The sequence below is a fragment of the Camelus bactrianus genome, chromosome X (genome assembly GCF_048773025.1).
Source record: "Camelus bactrianus isolate YW-2024 breed Bactrian camel chromosome X, ASM4877302v1, whole genome shotgun sequence".
NCBI lineage: Eukaryota > Metazoa > Chordata > Mammalia > Artiodactyla > Camelidae > Camelus > Camelus bactrianus.
In genome coordinates, this window is record NC_133575.1 from 114497085 (window position 1) to 114514918 (window position 17834).

Here is a 17834-nt window from a genome sequence, read left to right on the forward strand (position 1 = left end):
CCATGCTTTCAACCACTATGCCGACGTGCCTCCCTTAGCCTAGGGTGGGGAGATGTTTTCTGAAGTCTTCCAGTGAAGCCAAAATGACTCCTCGGATGTGAGAACCTCCTCTGTGGTCAGGACCTTGCAGTCATTCCTAGACTGCTCTCCTTTTGTATGTGTTGAAGCTGAGGCCAAGTGCAGGTATGTGGAGGCTCCAATCTGCCGGTGAGAGCTGGCCCCGGCCTCTCCACTCCAAACCACTGCTCTCTTCTCTGGCCTCGATCAGAATCAGATTCAAGAAAAAGGAAATGAACCTCTCTGTGTGTCTGAAACGGCTTAATTCCGGAGAGATGAGACCTGTAAAGCAGAGAGAGCCATAGGGGTATCAAGTCAGAGGCTTTCAGGTGCGCCTCCGTGGACCCACCTGGCCTCACACCAGGAACACCGCGAGCGCCACTAGAACAGGTGAACTCTGTGAGTGTGAAAGCAGATTATCATCCTACCCCTTTCCTTCTGGGTTAGTTCCTCCTTCCAACAGCAAAGGCTTATTGGCAGTGGTGCAGCTCCTACATACAAGGCCCAGGTCCACTGCGTTTTTATTTTCAGTTGTTGCTATCACTTTATAGACAAAGCATTCAAAAGTTAATTGTAGTTACAGAACAAATGTGAAAGTAGGAACATGCTGGAGCGGAGGTTTGGAGGCAGAGGAGAAGCGAGGGAAGAGGCAGTGATGTCGGTTTCTTCATCAACCCCAAAGGAGGTTACAAGAGATTGGATGTATATTTGAAGGCTTTAGTTTCTGTGTGTTAATTAGAGTGGCACCACAGCTGAGGCAGTGAGCAGGTTATCTGGGTTTAAGTACTTGCTCAGCCACCTTGAACTTGGCCAGGTAGTACTTAACTGTGCCTTGGTTTTGTCATCCAAAAATGTGGCCAATAATAGGTTTTATCTCACACGGTTGTTCTGAGAGTAAAATGAATTAATATATACAAGGTTCTCAGAAGAGGGCACCTAAAAAATCATTTCATGGGTCTTTTTTTTTTTTTTAATGATGCAGCTGCTGCAGAAGGATGACAGTAAGAGAACTGAAAATTTAAATTTCTGTCAGATTGGGAAGAGGGAGGTAGTTGGGAAAGCTACTGTTCAGAGTTGACAAATCAGGAAGTAGGGGTGTAACCATATTTATGGTTATGGAGACAGTGAAAAATCAGTCTAGTTAAACGTGGTTATCACTGAGGAATGAAGCTCCAGAGTTTTTATTACCATATATGTCCAGTTTTGAGTTTTTTAAATTAACATAAACATATATTTTATTTATTTTGTACTAACTTTCTTATAATTAACAAATGATAAACCACATATTTAAAGTATACAAATTGATAAGTTTTGATAAGCACACACTTAGGAAACTATCACCACAATTAAGATGAGAAACAAATCCATCACCACCACCCCTACCAAAACCAAAAAAGCCAAGTTTAAGCTTCTTAGTCTAAATAGTCTATATTTAGGAACTTCTAGGCCTTAATTCCCCTTGAGCTACAGCATCACTTAATTCAGAATACCTTTTTTACTTCAAAGAGTATTTTCTTTTAATGGTGATACAGTGATTTTTTTTGAAGTCTGTATCCTCGTATTCATGTGATCTTCTTATCTATCCTGAGTAAAACCTATAATAAAAACCTCCAGTGACTTTTTTTTTAAATAACCTGTTTTCCACAGAACATCCAGTGTGCTGTGTAAATAACATAGGATTTCAGGCTGTAGAATGGAGAACAGATGATTCACGTCTTCCTCAGACTGTTACCGCTATTGGCTGCTCAAAAGTTCCATCCTTTCTCTGGGATGTTTCCTTTGCCCAGAACTGCCCAGATGCTTATGCTGCACGTTCAAGTGGGAGTCACAGGCAACGGGCATAGGAATAACCTCGCTGAAATCAGTGTCCCAATTTAGTAAAGCTTGGCTTCCCCTGGCCTGGGGCCTCCCTTGCCCTCCTCTCCCTTCCCCACCACTCCCCACGTGGCCACCCCTTTCCCACGCAGCGGGCGGGGCTGGCGTGAGGGATGGCACCTTGGCCCTGTGGGGCGGCCACACCAGGGAGTTTAATTTGGGAGTCCCAAGTGCCAGTTGGAAATGGAATTCCTGCAGAAACCAGGTTAAGATTTGTGGTTAACTAGGCTTTGTGAAACCATTAACACTCCATCTGAGCTTCTGCATCAGCTGTGGGCGCTTTTGTGGTTTCTTGGTTCGGTTTTGTTTTGTTTCTGTGGGCTGGTTTGGGGGCCGAACCGCCTTTTTATATCATTGTTTCTACGGGGAGAATGCATTCAGTATTCCAAACAGACACACAAATGAACTTTTCAAACACAGCCTGTTCACATTGTCTTGTAATAGCCCTTGACAGAAGGGGTTTGTGTTTAAAATAATGCAGTTTGTCTTAGCCTAAGGGCGGTAAGTTTCTCCAAATCATAGACTTGCCTGAAAATTACAGGACAAATGTGTTAGGATTGATTGGATATCGAATGAAACTTAGAGGGCAAATGTGTTAGGATCGATCTGCTTGGTTTTATTTTGAGGATTATGATGTTTCCTAGGGCGTGGGCTGGTGAACTTAATGGCATCTTTTGAAGTCAATAGTGACATGTCCATGATGATGATGTTCTGTGTTTTAACTGACAGGTTTTCAGGAGGCCTGATATAAGGGTAAGGATTTTTGGCTTTCAGCGGATGGGCCTCCTACTTGTGTGTCTCTGTGCTTTATTGAACACTCGGTCTATTTAGTGTTCTTTACCTTCTCATTGGTTTTATGAGTCACTCAGATCAATTTGCTCTGCTCTGTCATAGCTTTAAGTGTTCACTAGAAATGCTTTATTTGTTACAATGTTTTTATGTGCGATAAAAGCCACCGTGTATGAGGGCAGGATGCTAAAATTGTTACCAGTGTGCAGTACTGACTTGCTGTGTTACATGAATTCTGACCGGATGGATATTCATGGCAGGGTCTTGTAAGGGTAGGCCTACGTAGTCCTCTTTTAACCTCGTTCCTCATGTAATTCATGCTGAAGAATTTAACAACAATAACAAAGTGGTCAGTTGTTGTCCATCCTAAGTAAGACATCTAAGACTTCAAGTCTTGATTACAAGGTCAAGTAAGACTTTGTGTTTGCATGATGAATCCCCAAACCAGAAGTGCAGGTCTTGAAGATAAATTTAGCAAAATCAGCCCCATTTAGTATTTCTTAAAATACAGAGGTAGCTGTTACAACTAGTGGTTTATAGCTTTTATTTTCCTCATGATTTTCCTTCCCTTTATTTCAGAATATTCATAAAGCAAGACAAAGATTGGTAATGTGCATGTATTTAAACCTGAGTGTCAGATGTTGAAAATTAACCTATTTCCATTAAATGAAAACAATGTGGATTTTGACAGAATAATTTAATGACTTCAGTGTTAAAGTTTTAATCTTATTGAAGCCAATGAAGTAGTACAGAACTAAGCAGGTTAAGTCAGATTCTTGTTATTCTAGTTGGTTTACCTTTGTTTAATTTTGTTCCCACCGTGTGTCCTTTTGCCCCTGGGACTCATTTTCTTTCACTGATTCCCATTGTTAAATGTTAGTGCTTGGCTTTATATCTGCATGGACTTTGAAATGCTGTGGGGGGGTTGGTTGTTGTTTAGTCATTCATTCTTCCATTTGTAAAATTTTTATCAAAGAATGATTCCATTTTCTTTACACTTAAAAAAAATGGAAATTTCAAAAAACTGGTTGCATTTAAATAATTGTCCTGCTTTGAAGGGTGTCAGTACCAACTGTGTACTAAATTCAGTCTGATGATAAAAGATAAAAAACATATTAAGTAAAAAAATATTAAGTAGCTGTTTTATTGACAAAAATGAAAGGTGGGAAATAGTAAACTCTTTAAAAGCTTTGCTACTTCACTGATTGCCTTTTAAAGAAATGTGGTCATTGGAACCAAAGTTTCTTGAAGGAAAAATACATCGATGCTAAATTTCAATATTTTCAGCCTCAGAGACTTGAGACCACTTTTAAAGAGGGTTACAATCTTGTCATCTTCAGTATTCATACTAGTTATACCACCTGCTAAATGAAAAGTCCAAGCTCTTAAAGTTTCAATAGCTGATCCTATAAAGAAATTAAATTAAAAACAGTATACATGTAAAAGGATTGGAAAGAGTTAAAGATATGTGACATTTTAGCTGTTTGTTTGAAGCACGTTGATACTGTAATTATAAATATTTAATACGGTATTGATTCATAGATCACAATCTTTAATTAGCAGTAACAGACTGTTTGTATATATCTGTGTTTGACTCCAGCACGTGGTGTGTGCATGAGCATGTGTGTGGAACTGTTAATACCAGTGGACTTGACCCCTAGATACCATAATGGTTCCTTACAGTATGTGGATACTTACTGGGTTTAAGACACATGTCTATAAATTGCCTTTGTATTTTGGCTTGATCGTGCCGTTTGCCCGGTTTCCGTGGTATGATACATTTGCTATGAGCATGTCTGTGTCTGTTGTTTGGTTTCTTTGCTGTATGCTACAGTAATGCTTGATTTTAAAAAGACAGTATACATTCTTTGAAATCCATGATGTTTGTCTGCTTTTCATTTTTCTACCCCAACACAAACCCAGAATAGATACCCCATTTTAGGCTGAGGATGCTGTAGATGGCCCACACGTTATTTCCTTAACTCCAAGGGGGAAAATGGTTGTGACTTGCAAAAAGCCATGAAAGGTGTGTCGACTTTTACATGCTTACTGTCTCTTTAAAAAAAGAACTGCTGTCCTTTCACCTGTCTGTTTGCACGTGTTTCTCTTTCCCCTCTTTGCCTTTTCTTGTCCATGCACCTGGTGCTGTGCAGGAGCTTCAGGAAGAACACAATGGCTACCCTTCTGAAGCTGAAGCTGATCAGGTGGCAAGTTCTACGTGTTCATCTGTTTGTAGTTACAGATCGTGTATTTAGAAGCCATTTCATACTAGATTTCTAGAGAACAAGCAAGTGCTTTTTACCACTACAGTCGTACCCTCCTGTCCGAGTTTGGTAGATTCCATTCTGACATTATTTGCAAAAATTGGTTTATCCAACATTTTGTCAACCAGATGTTTGGTCATCTCTGCTTCTCAGCCTTCCCAGATGGCTTTACTGCTGAGGTTACTGAGCCTCAGTCACAACAGGGCTCTGAAGTGCCTTCACAAAGACTTAGAGGGACAGGTGCATACGCTAAGGGTGCTCTTTGAGGGTACAGATTCTGCTTTATTCCACTTTGCAAAGTCTGTACCCAGCACAGCGCCTGGTACCCTGTAGGGATTTGTGGAAATGAGTCCATATATCTTAGAGTTATTAATCAAAATAAGAAAATCACTCACTGAGTTTTCTCGAGTGCTTACTCTTCGTTTAGTACCTCTGGACTCTCTGGAGTCTTTTAAAGCCGCAGAATTTACCCCAAAGATTATGTAGAAACTCAACATATGAAACTGCCGGAAGAGCAGCTCCAGGGAAGCGTGGCAAACTGCCTGTGCTCAGCTGTGCCTGTGCCCCACCCACCCTCCCGCGGTGACCCTGGGAGCGCCTTGAAGAGCCCAATTTGAAAACCTGCTTTCAGCATGCAGCTGTTAGAGAAACTCTCCACCCTGCTGCTCGCTGGGGTTCAGGTGGAGGAGAAGGTAGTGGAGAGATCAGGAGGTTGATGGGCCTTCAGTGGGACCTTCCAGTCACCAGAACAGGGTTGGAATGAGATCCTCAGAGAGAATTCCTCACTGGGGCAACACCGGGAGCAAAAAGGCACCCAGAGGACTGGGCGTGTTCACAAGACACACTTTATCCGTGAGCGTTTTCCTTTCTTTGATGATGCTGTACATGGGTTGGATAAATCAAGGGTCAAATCATGTCCTGTGCAACTTGGAAGTTGCAGTCAAAGCTTAATATAGTACAAGTGTGAGTCCTAGCTCCTAACACCAGCTTTCTAGACGGAATCTACCGTACTCACAAAACAATGAACCTTGAAGAACCATTCTCTTGAATTTCTATGCTAAAGCTCAATGTCTTTCCTGTGCAAAGTGAACCTTCTATGGGGAAATCTGAAGCAGTGAGATCATTTTTTTTTTCTGATAGTTGCTTTTTCATCACTTACAAAGCTTGTCCCAGATTTAATTATTATTAGTGAGAGGTTTGTCTCACTGTCTCACCAGCACATTCATGCCTCATCTAAATGCACAGGTATTTCAAGCCAGATTTAACGTGACCATCAGGAGAGAAGAGAAACGACTGGTCTCCAACCTCTATCTCGAGAGCCTTGTACTTTCTCAAAATGGTCCCAATCACTGCTGCCTCCCAACAACATTTTATTAGTCCTGGGTTGAGGACTTTAGGTAAAGTGTTTGATGTGGCTTGCTAAAAAGCTTAAAGGAACTCAGATTTCTCCCCACCTCTTCAGTTGATTAGAACAGCTTGCTTTAGTAAACATATTTCAAAATAACCTATTCTCATTTATTTTTAAATATGTTAAGGAATTTAAGCCTATATGATGCACAATAATATTTAGCCATTAAAATAAACTTTAACAATGTAACATTTGAAGTCATTTAAAACTTGAATATTGATTAAAATAGCTTCCTCATTCTGTAATAGTATAAAATTAATTATTAGATCACACAACAAATTAAAGAAAGCTGACTTTCAAAATCAGGCTTCTATTAAGATTGGTGATTTTTTAAGTGTTTCTAAAACTCAACTTTTGAAAGTATAAATATTGTTTATGCTCTATTGTGTCAAAGATGTATTTCCAAATCAGGTGTGAGTATAAATGAGTCCACCAATGCTTCTCCACGTCCCCCCGAACAGTTCTCTGTCTCTAAAATTTTTGACTGAGAAGTGTCTTAAAAACCAATCTGGGCTAAAAATTCAAACTGAATAAAATTGCTTGGAGGTAAGAATGAACAAACACTAATCTGTATTATTTTAATCATGTATCTTGATAAGGAGGACGATGGACTATGTCATTTTGTGCCCTCCCTGAACAGACATATCTTGACCAACATTTAGCATCCAATTTGCTCTTTATAGTTTGACGTTTTCCTTTCTTTATTTTGTGAAATTGGATGAAACTACTATGTATAGTGTTTTTAAATTGACCTTTAAGTCCCTTTATAAAATATATTGAAATATTCTTAAAACTATGCAAAATAATTCTTTTGAATTTTCAATAATTTAGGTTAGAATTATAAAAGATACCAATTTTTAATATTTTGCCTCACGAAATTATGCTGAAAACTTAGTATCGTCCAACCTGTTCTACGCTGAACACTAGTGGCCTCCCGATGTTACCAGGTATCATGCAGCCGGATGGACGAGGTAGGGGAAATGCAGCGTGCTCTAGCGCCCCCTTGCTGATTCGGCGTAGACTAACAGGCCAAAGACTCTTCTCACTTAAAAGCAAACAAAAAACCCAGCTTAACTTGTTTTCTTTAACCCAGAATTTCCCAAACTTTAACAAAATAAAAAAAAAAGCCCTATTCACATATCTTGGGAATTTAATGCTCTCTAAAACACAGCTTGGGAATTGCTGGGGTTAAGTACCTTATTCTTATTAATGACACGTTATATCAGAGATGCCCAGGAGAAAGTGACCTGTTTCCTTGGCAGTATCTCACAGGGTGGCAGTAGCTCGGAATAGGCACTGACTTCAGGCTTTGGTCCTCAGCTTTGTAGTTCAAGAACACTATTTTCTCAGCTCCCCTGAGTCATCCTGCACCATCCAACCAAGCTCACAAGAGACTGGCTACTGGGCTGCAGTGCTGACCTGGACATTTAGACATGTGGACATGTATCTCTCCAGCCATCCTTTTCCTAGTGTCATTGTAGCAGGAATCCTGATACCTCATTAGCAATTTGCTTGGTGAGCATGGAATCAACAGAATGAATTTACTTGGGAGAAGCCTGGTGACCACACCCTGCTCCACAGGAGTGCTTGAAATACTCCTGTCTGCCAGATGAGGGCGCCCTCTTGTGAACTGGGTGGGATACCCAGTGACTAGCCCACTTGCCCTGTCCCCCCTCCTACACTCTGTGCAAACACAGGTTGCTGGGCTGCAGTACAAAAGCCTAGGGCTTTCCTTAGTAAGAGATCCCCTCTCTGGTTTCTTTAATTAGACTTTGAGGTTTCCAAGACGATCTCATAGCTGGACCATTTCTACAGCTGGCTAAGCATCTACGTCCAGTGTTAATTTTATTTGTATTAGTTTCATGCTCAGAGGTAACCCTTTTAACCTTATTTCCAAATTCTGAACGCACCTTATGATAGCTGTTTGTGTAGTGATTACAGTATCTATCTGTCATGTCAAGCCATTTCTATATTAATGCTTTCTAACTGTGAACTTGAAATATGTGTAACAATTTGCTAGAACATGCAGCATGGTGTCCTGTGATGCTGAGCTTTGAAACTGTCTTGTAAGGGGACGGGGGCATACATTTTGCACGCTTCTGTAGCCTTGTAGCAAGAGCACAGACCACCAGAGTTCTTCGCAGGTGTACAGGTGGAAAGTGAGAGTTACTCCTGATTGGTTTCTTGCCAGGCTCTACGGGATGGAAATAAGCTGGCACAGATGGAAGAAGCACCACTTTTTCCCGGAGAATCAATCAAGGCTATTGGTAAGTGTAATGAGTAGACTTCGCTGACGGAGCTCCATAAAATGAAATGACATGTTACTTGCAAGCACAGGTGGTGTCTATGCTAGAGACCAGCCAGACCAATTTAATTAGGGGATCAACGGACTAGACCTCTTCATTCTTATTTATGTCGTCATGACCTCAAGAGAGAAAAGACTGTAGAGGATGACTTTAAGCTCTGAGTGTTGGGTGGCAGATCCAGCTTTTCCTGATGAACGGAAGGCTGATGAGATGCTCACTGTAATGTCAGTTCACTGCCTTTGTTGGAGCCCCTCACTCTAAGGAAAATGTCTCGATAGAAGATCCATATCATATATTTTTTAAAAATTCTTTTTTTTGGTGGGGGAGGTAATTAGGTTTGTTTGTTTATTTATTTAATGGAGGCACTGGGGATTGAACCCAGGACCTCGTGCATGCTAAGCACTCGCTCTACCACTGAGCCATACCCTTCCCCCATCCTATTTTTAATAAGTTTTGAGAACTTGGCAAAGAGATTTTAGTGGCTTATAAGAGTCCAGAAAGTACAGTTTTAGTGCAATAAGAGGGCGTGTGTTGCCACCCTGGATTGTAAGGGTGATGGCTTGAGGCGCCCAGGCGTTTCAGCAGGTGGATGGGAGGGCAGCTGGGTATGATATTTTCACCTCCCAGTTGCCAGGGTCCAGTTGGACAGTCTGGTTTGCTAGGCCCAGTGTTGCCTTCTTCCCTCACGGCTCCCTCCCAAAGGGGTGTGTTCGCTCTCAGAGTCCAGTCATCTTGTGTCCAGAACATTTGCGTAGCCGGGCTCTCCTACCAGTACCTGGAAACACCTGTTCCCACTGACGATCCTAGTCTGTGGCTCCGGCCTCCATTCATCCCAGCCTGAATTTTTTGGGCAGGGTTTCATTAGGTCTATTTATTTATTATTAGTGTTTTTTAATGGAGGCACTGGGGACTGAACCCAGGACCTCCTGCATGCTAGGCATGCACTCTAGCACTGAGCTATGCCCTCCCCCCACCCCCGACCTGAATTTTGAAACTTTCCTTCTTTGGCTTCTGGAACTTCCTTCACTCCTGGTGGTCCTCTGGCTTCTCTGGCTGTTCCTTCTCTGGGAGTGTTTCTAGCCCCACTCCCACTGCTTTGGGAATGATTGGACCAAAATGCAGAGCTGGTTATGTCAGACTTCTGCTTCCCCAGACAACAGACCACACAGCTGTAAAGTGAACGTGAGGAGTTCTGACACATCTATCCACCTGGGAAACCATCATCACAGTCAAGATAAATGAACGTATCTATCACCCCCCAGAAGTTTCCTTAGGCCCCTTTATAATCCCTCTCTCCTGTGCCTTACTCCCCTTCTCCAGGCACTAGAGGCTAGTTTGTATTTTCTAGAGTCTTGTAGAAATGTAGTCATTTAGTATGTTCTTTTGTCTACTTATTCCATTCCACATAATTATTGTGATATTCATCTGTACCGTGAGTGCCGTGGGTCAGCAGGCACTCCTTTTCATTGCTGAGTAGTATTCCATTGTATGGATCCACCAGTTTTTTTATGCATTCATCTATTGATGGGTATTTGGGTTGTTTCTGCTGTTTGGCTATTACAAATAAAACTGTTGTGAGCATTCATGAGCAAGTTTTCTCTGGCCTCGTGGCCCTCGTCCTCATGCACCCTTTGACCCAGCCCCACTAACCACCGGCAACTCACTGAGCTCTCCTTTCTCCCTTCCTCTCCCTCTACTCCCTCCCCCCCCACTTCCCTGCTGAGTTAAGTCTGTTCTCCTCTGATCTCTTACCACATCATGTCCTCGTGGTTCTGATAGCATTTATCAGGCTGTGGTATAATGGTGATTTTCTGCATCGTGTTTTTCACAGGTCACTGCTGGTGGGCAGGAACCATGTCCACTCAGACCTAGAACCCCAGCAATAGAAGCTGCTCGGGACATGAGTTAGAGAAGGGTTTAATGGAAGTGTTGTGGGGATTTGGCTGACCGGCAACCTTAGTACCTTTAATTATCACGCTAGGACTCATCGGCTGCTGTGTCCATTCCTGCCGTTTTGATGGAATGGCGCTTTGGGAAGATTGGGAAGATGTGGTCTCCTTGTGATAGGTGTGAGCTTCTTCACACTCCCTGGCCTCGTACATGTGGTTGGTCTTGATAAATGTGTTGATATGGATATTAACAATAAGTGAAAAAACTGATATGGAACTGATGAAGAATTTGAAGCAAAGTCTTTCCCCACTTCATTGATGTGGTTTTCATTTTTGCTACCTCTAAAGCAGTTTCATTTGGAGGTGCAGCAGGGGACAGTGTTTAGCTTTAGTCAGTTTTCATTAGCAGTAATTTATGAAATGGTAGCTCAGGGTCTTCAGAGTTTAATTAATGTGTTTTTGAATGTGATTAATTTATCACTCAGGGAAAACGTTAACCACTTGGAAAAAAATGACAAAATGTAACTTATGATGAGGCCCCTTACTTAAAACCTCATTAAGCAGCAAATCGGAATTTTGTTTTAAAAAAATGGAATTTTATTAGAAGGCTATCCATCTATGTCTTCATTTAAAGTAATGAAAATGTTTAAGTTCTGAGAAAACTGGGATCATAAGTAGGAATATTTGGAAACTCATGTTAAGATTTATTGAAACAAGTCAATGGCAGTGGATGGTCTTTTGGTTTTTTTCTTTCAGTGAAGGATGTCATGTATATCTGCCCATTTGTGGGAGCAGTGAGTGGAACCCTGACAGTGACTGACTTTAAGATGTACTTCAAAAATGTAGAGAGGGTGAGTATTTAAAAGTGTGTTTTATTTTTAAGAACACTGCAGAAGAAAGTAAACAATAAAGAAGAAGTCAAAAAGTATCCTGAAATCCCATCACCCTGAGAGAAACAGAGGGTGAGTTTTAAGATGTGCACTTTTGCAAGTGGATTTTGTGTCTTGGAAAAAAAAAAGACTGTTAAAGTAGCACTTCCACTTGGAGGGGAAGTGTGATTGTCATCTCAACATCTACTTCATAAAGCATGTTATAAATCAGCCAGGTCCAAGAGGAAATGCAAAATAAGCAAACATGTTCTAAGACTTAGTGTATGAAAACTCTGTGACTGATATTGACAAGTGTTCATGTTAATTTGTAAACCCAGGACCCGCATTTCATCCTTGATGTCCCCCTGGGAGTGATCAGCAGAGTTGAGAAGATTGGAGCGCAGAGCCATGGGGACAACTCCTGTGGCATCGAGATCGTGTGCAAGGTACGGTCCAGACACAAGTGACACTGATGGGGGGGTGCAGCTTGGAACTTCTTCACGGCCTTTGGACAGTAAGAGTAATTTGTATTGTTAGTAACTCAAATGTTTTCAGGACACAAACCTTGTCAACCTTTTGTCAACCAATTCAGACCATTATATAAGCCACTGAAGTAAACCTCTTCTTTTCTATTGAAGTGTTCTAATTAACATGGCCCGCTAACCTCGGTAGTGACATTATTATATTTCAGAGAAATCCAGTGGAAAGCAGAGCTCAGTATTTTTTCCAGTTTGTTGTCTTAAGACTAATCTTTAGAACAGTGGATGGTCAAAGACTTCCCAAACGGACAACAATATTCATGAATTCTGTAATTAAATACACAGTTAAGCTTCTCGGCTGTGTTGGAATTTTCACCTGCACCGAGCTGTTTTTCTTCCTCCAAGGGGTTAAGCAGAACGTATGTGATGACTTTAATGATGACTAGTCATTTAAGAACAGCCTCACTGATGTTTCATTCCCAGTAACTTGACCTCATGGAGCACAGCTTATTAACAGCTCTACCGAAAATACCAGGACAGAGATCCTGCCTGCGCACTGACAAGTTCCCTTCCAAACTTGGGGGTTGGATTCCTGTTTGCTTTGATCAAATCTCTGGGGAGAGCTCCCTCTGTTTGGCCCTAGACTGCAGTTGAATGCGCTTTTTCAAGTAACCCTGTACTCTGCCGGGCGTGGAATCCGTTGGCTTACCAGACTCCCTTTGGGCACCACACGCCAGTCCTCTCCTTGGAGAAACTGGGGTTGCCCTTCTCAGTCCAGAGTTCTGCATGCAGAGCAGTGCCAGGCCATTGAAGAACTTAAAGCGGAGGGCGGATTTGATTGATTCTGCAATTGTGGGACAGGTCATTGCCCTGCTCGGGACTCTTCGGGAGCTTCCCATCATCCTTAGGCTGGAGGGGAAACTGACAGACACCCTGCGGTGTGAGCCTGACCTCCTCTTCTCTGCAGCTTCCTCTCCATCTACCCTCTGCTCATCTTGCCGTCCCAGTGCCTAGAATTGCTCACACTTGCCGCATACCCGCACCCCACCCCCTCCTGGTACTTCTCACACACTCTTCCCTTTGCTTGGAGTACTTTTCCCTCCCAGCCGACCTAACTGGCAAGTCAGCTCCATCAGCGACCAGGTGGCATGTGTGCAGCCAGAGTATCTTGGGGGAGGGCACACCAGGAAGCTATGTCACATAGGCAGGTGTCCTGTGGCTGTTTTACTAGGATATTTTTTTGTGGCTGGGGTGAGCTTTTGCTAATAGCTGCTTTGAAACATTTTCTAGCCTAGAATCCCACGGCCCATGCTCCCAGTCATCTCAGCTTCTGCCTGAGAGCCTTGCAAGGTGTAGGGTTGTTGTTTTGTTTTGTTTTTTAAACAAGCGATACACAATTCAAAAAGTGTAAAAACTGTGTGTAGGAAGAACTAAGTTTGACAACACGCAGCCAGCCGGATCCACTCCCCGCAGGCACCCACTGTTACCAGTTTCCACCGATGGCCTATGCACGCAAGTGTGGACGTGCAGTCTTTGAAAATGTGAATGGTTGTATGTTATGTACACTGTTCTGCCCCTTTCTTTTTCCCCTGGACAATGTGCCTTGCAACTCCTTGATAGCAGTACATAACAAGCTGCTTCTTGTTTCTAGCAGCTCTTTAGTATTCTGTTGGTGGTACTGTAGTTCATTTAGCCAGCCCCTAGTGATGGACATTGAGGTTACTTCCATTCTTTCACTGTTATAAATAATATCACAACTGTAACTTCATCACTTGCCCAACTGCTCTTGCTTTAATTTGTTTGTGGTCATATTTATTTTCAACTTTCATGTAAGGTTAGAGGAGAATGAGACTTTTGTGTCTAGCTAACGGCATAGGTTTAGAAAGGCCAAGGGTAATGCTCAAACCAGCCCTGAGAAGAAATTGCACCATCAGAGACACCTTTTCTGGCATTGCTCCTGCCAACTTCCATTTGGGCTTTGGACCGGTGGCTTGCACGGCAGGGTGTTTTGAAACCAATCTTGAGAAACAGCATTATAATTTCTGTAAGGAAGTCACTGAGGGCCGCAGTCTCTATGTGACACGGAGTCCTTGCTATGAGTTCAGGGAGATCCCTGTTGCATTTCTAGTTTATGGATGATGTGAATTCTGTAATTGACTCTTAGTAGCTTAAAGCTCACAACTGATTCTGTGGCACACCTTTAGCAAGTAAGTGCACAGGGCTTGATGGCATGTCATTTATGTACTAACCTTATTCTTGGTTCCATCTGCTGAGTTTTTCCCCAACACATCCCCTTTATTCTAATTTCTTCACTTGATTTTTTTATTATTTTGTTGGAGGTGTTTTGTTAATTGCCTTTTCAAAAATAATTAATTTTTTTTAATAATTAGTTTTTATTTTATTTTTTAAATGGAGGTACTGGGGATTGAACCCAGAACCTTGTGCATGCTAAGCATGTGCTCTACCACTGAGCTATTACCCTCCCCTCAATTGCCTTTTGTTAGAGTAAGATAGAGTTCAGTCATCCCTTGGTATCCACTGGGGATTGGTTCCAGCTTCCCCGCCTGCCCCCAACAGATACCAAAATCTGTGATGCTCAAGTCTCTGTATATAAAATGCCACAGTATGTGTATACAACCTATGCAGATCCTTGAAATCCTCTCTAGATTCCTTAAAATACCTAATACAGTATCAGTGCTATGTAAATAGTCACTGGCACTCTGTGAATTCAAGTTTTGTGTTCTGGAATTTTCTGGAACTTTTCCCCCCAATATTTTCAATCCATGCTTGGTTGAATCTACAGATGTTGAACCTGCAGATATGGAGGGCCAACTGTGCAACATGCAATATGAATGAAAACATTTTATTTATCTCTTCACAGTATGGTGTCTACCTCACAGGTACTCAGTACATGTTAAATGAGTTTTGCTAATTGTTTAACAGGATATGAGGAACTTGCGACTTGCTTATAAACAGGAAGAACAGAGTAAACTAGGGATATTTGAAAACCTCAGCAAACATGCATTTCCTCTTTCCAACGGGCAGGTAAGCACACCAAACTAAACCTCTTTTCCTGCAGGTCTAAATGCCTTGATGGGGTCTGCGGATTTCATGTTTAATTATTCCTTCTTCCTGAGGTTTCCTTTTTCTTTTCTCTCTGTTGGTAACTAGTATTAGAATATTTAAAATCTGTCAGTTCTGTGTAATGATAAAGAAAACTGTCGAGTTGTTGCTTCAAAATTTACAGATTAAAGTAGGAATCTTAATACATTCAGCTCATGAGAAAAAGCTTTAATATTGGGCATATGACGTAGCAAAGAAATACTAACATGTGTTTTATGGGGCTTTTTTTTTTTTGTATCCAGACACTCTTTGCATTCAGCTATAAAGAAAAATTTCCAGTTAATGGATGGAAAGTTTATGATCCAGTATCTGAATATAAGAGACAGGTAAAGTATGTTGCCCATCAACTGGAAAATATTAGGTTGAGCATCTTTTTCTTTTCTAAAAGGGTAGAGATGAGGTGGAGAAGAAAACCCTTTTGAAAGAAGTTGTCTGTAGGCATGAGTTACCCAGCTGGTAGGTTCCCCTTCTCCAGGATGCCCCATTCTCCCTGTGCCAAACCCTTGGCTCTGCCACTGTTCGTCCTTTCTCTAGAGGGCATGTGGAGTACAAGGGTGGGGGTTTATAAAGCTGATCAGCCAGATGGTTTTTATTAGATATTCTGGTAGCAAATTGATGACTAAGTATCAAAAGCAATGGCTTATATTAGATTTGAAGTATATGGCATGACTGCATCAGTCTGACAGGTGCTCCTATACCTGGAAGCTGTTCAGTTCATTGTTAGTTTGAAGATATTCCAATAAGATATTATTTTCATGACATTAATCTTTGTCTCCACCCTATATTTGTTATGGTGGTTTTATATTACTTTAGACATTTGTAAGAAGTTTCTGCTTCTCTAAAGAACTTCCGTCGGTATCAAAAACACTATGCTCTTTATAGAAAGAAATGTATAGGATTGGGATTCTAGTATATAATCCTCATGTTTTAGTGTGTTTGAAAATTATGCTTCATTAGATTTTTTTAAATGGGTTGGGTAGGAAATGGGTTCTATTAAATAAATGTATATATAAACTTTTAAGTAGCAGTGAACAACAAATTATAAATAGATTTTAGTAGAAAGTAAGAAATGGATGTGGTTCATGCTTAGTACTTTTTGAAAGTGTAAAAGTGTGCTTCCCCCTCCCTCTCTCCTCTCTCAACCCCTGCAGGGCTTGCCAAATGAGAGCTGGAAAATATCCAAAGTCAATAGTAATTATGAGCTCTGTGACACGTACCCTGCCGTCATTGTCGTGCCAACTAGTGTAAAAGATGATGACCTTTCCAAAGTGGCAGCCTTCCGAGCCAAAGGTAGAGTCCCAGTAAGTAAGAAACACTGTCATTTACATATAAACATATACTGTGTTAGATCTAATATGGAAGAAAACAAGACAGAAAAAAGTGTAGTGAACAAAATGGAAAGTACAAATGTAAGTCTAAACCTGAACGTGTCTTTGATTCTCAAGAACCATCTAATTATATAAACATTCTGTTTGCTACGACCCCACCTTGTATGACTTCGCATTACTAAGTATAAGGGAGGGTAACTTCACCTACTCTCTCAAAATGTAGTAGAGAATGAGGAAGGAGTTAGCCTGCTGTTACATTAGCAGTTCCTATCACTGGTTTCACCGAGTCATCCTCGAGAAGGTACATTCTGTCTAGATGCTGAGTGGGATGCTGTAGCTGCGTGGGAGGGGGACCATAACAGAAATAAACAGAGCAGCCAGCAAGGGGTGCATTTTTCTAAACAGTTTTGTTGAAATACAAGGAAACTGCACGTCTAATGGACACAATTTGCTGAGTTTGGACATATGTACGCAGCCCTGATATTATCACCACAGTCACAGAGGGAGTGAGCGTTTTTGATCCTTGAGTTTGCAGCCTGGTATAAGCCTGAGTCTCCTGGTCGCTGGAGGGAAATGAGAGGTTCGGGGACACAGCTTTAAACTTTATAAGAGACTGTGTATCTGCTTGTGCTCGTCTTGCCCCATGCATCGTTGCTGAGATTCAGAGGTCTTTTTAGATTAGGAGATAAACTAAGCCTAGCCAGTCAAACAGAAATGGGGCTTGATGTTAGTGATGGTTTGACTTAGTTTCTGGGTTTCTTAGAATTACAGAATTTCAAAGGTAGAGGGGATTTGTAGAGCTCATATAGTCAGACTTCCTTCTCCCTGACCCAGACACTGAGTCCCCTGGCCGCTGCCCTGCTGTCTCTGGGCGGGCCTTTCCCCTCTGAGGAGGGTCTGCACAAGCAAATGTGTTTGAGAAGAGAACTTGTTTTTACTACCCAATCCTTAGAGCACATACTGTTTTAGGAACTGTACTAAGTGTTTATTGCTTCCAAACACTAGGTGTTGTCATGGATTCATCCAGAGAGTCAGGCGACGATTACCCGCTGCAGCCAGCCACTTGTGGGTCCCAATGATAAACGCTGCAAGGAGGATGAGAAGTACTTGCAAACTATAATGGATGCAAATGCGCAAGCTCACAAACTTATCATCTTTGATGCCCGGCAAAACAGTGTCGCCGACACCAACAAGGTACCTTATCGATACCGCTGCAGAATCTTTTCTTCCGTACTCTTTATGACTCAGCCGTGCTGCTCAGAGAGCCCGTGGAATCCTTCCCCCCCGGGAGTGGCCCACAGCCATCCTGCCTGGGTCTGTAGCCCTCAGGCTGTGTGCAGTGTCTCGTGCGGGTTGGAATCTTGTCTCTCATTGCCCCTGCACAGTCCTGTCTGCGGAACTAAGCGAAGACCCAGAAAGAGAATTAGTACCTAAAGAATCAAGTAAG

At 41.9% G+C, this 17834-nt stretch overlaps 1 protein-coding gene across 6 annotated transcripts in view; it reads left to right on the top strand.

Annotated features, from left to right (window-relative positions):
- The window catches only part of MTMR1 (myotubularin related protein 1), a 61658-nt gene that overhangs the window by 14400 nt on the left and 29424 nt on the right, over positions 1-17834 (top strand). For 2 of the 6 annotated variants that reach the window (XM_074359357.1, XM_074359358.1), the window contains 7 exons: positions 8585-8660; positions 11345-11439; positions 11796-11903; positions 14880-14981; positions 15302-15385; positions 16211-16360; positions 17393-17581. In XM_074359357.1, the coding sequence (XP_074215458.1) occupies positions 8585-8660; positions 11345-11439; positions 11796-11903; positions 14880-14981; positions 15302-15385; positions 16211-16360; positions 17393-17581 (804 nt within the window). Of the gene's footprint in view, positions 1-2661; positions 2686-3300; positions 3328-4874; positions 4926-8584; positions 8661-11344; positions 11440-11795; positions 11904-14879; positions 14982-15301; positions 15386-16210; positions 16361-17392; positions 17582-17834 lie in introns of all 6 variants that reach the window. The other 4 variants (XM_074359354.1, XM_074359356.1, XM_074359355.1 and 1 more) reach the window with 4 other exon arrangements.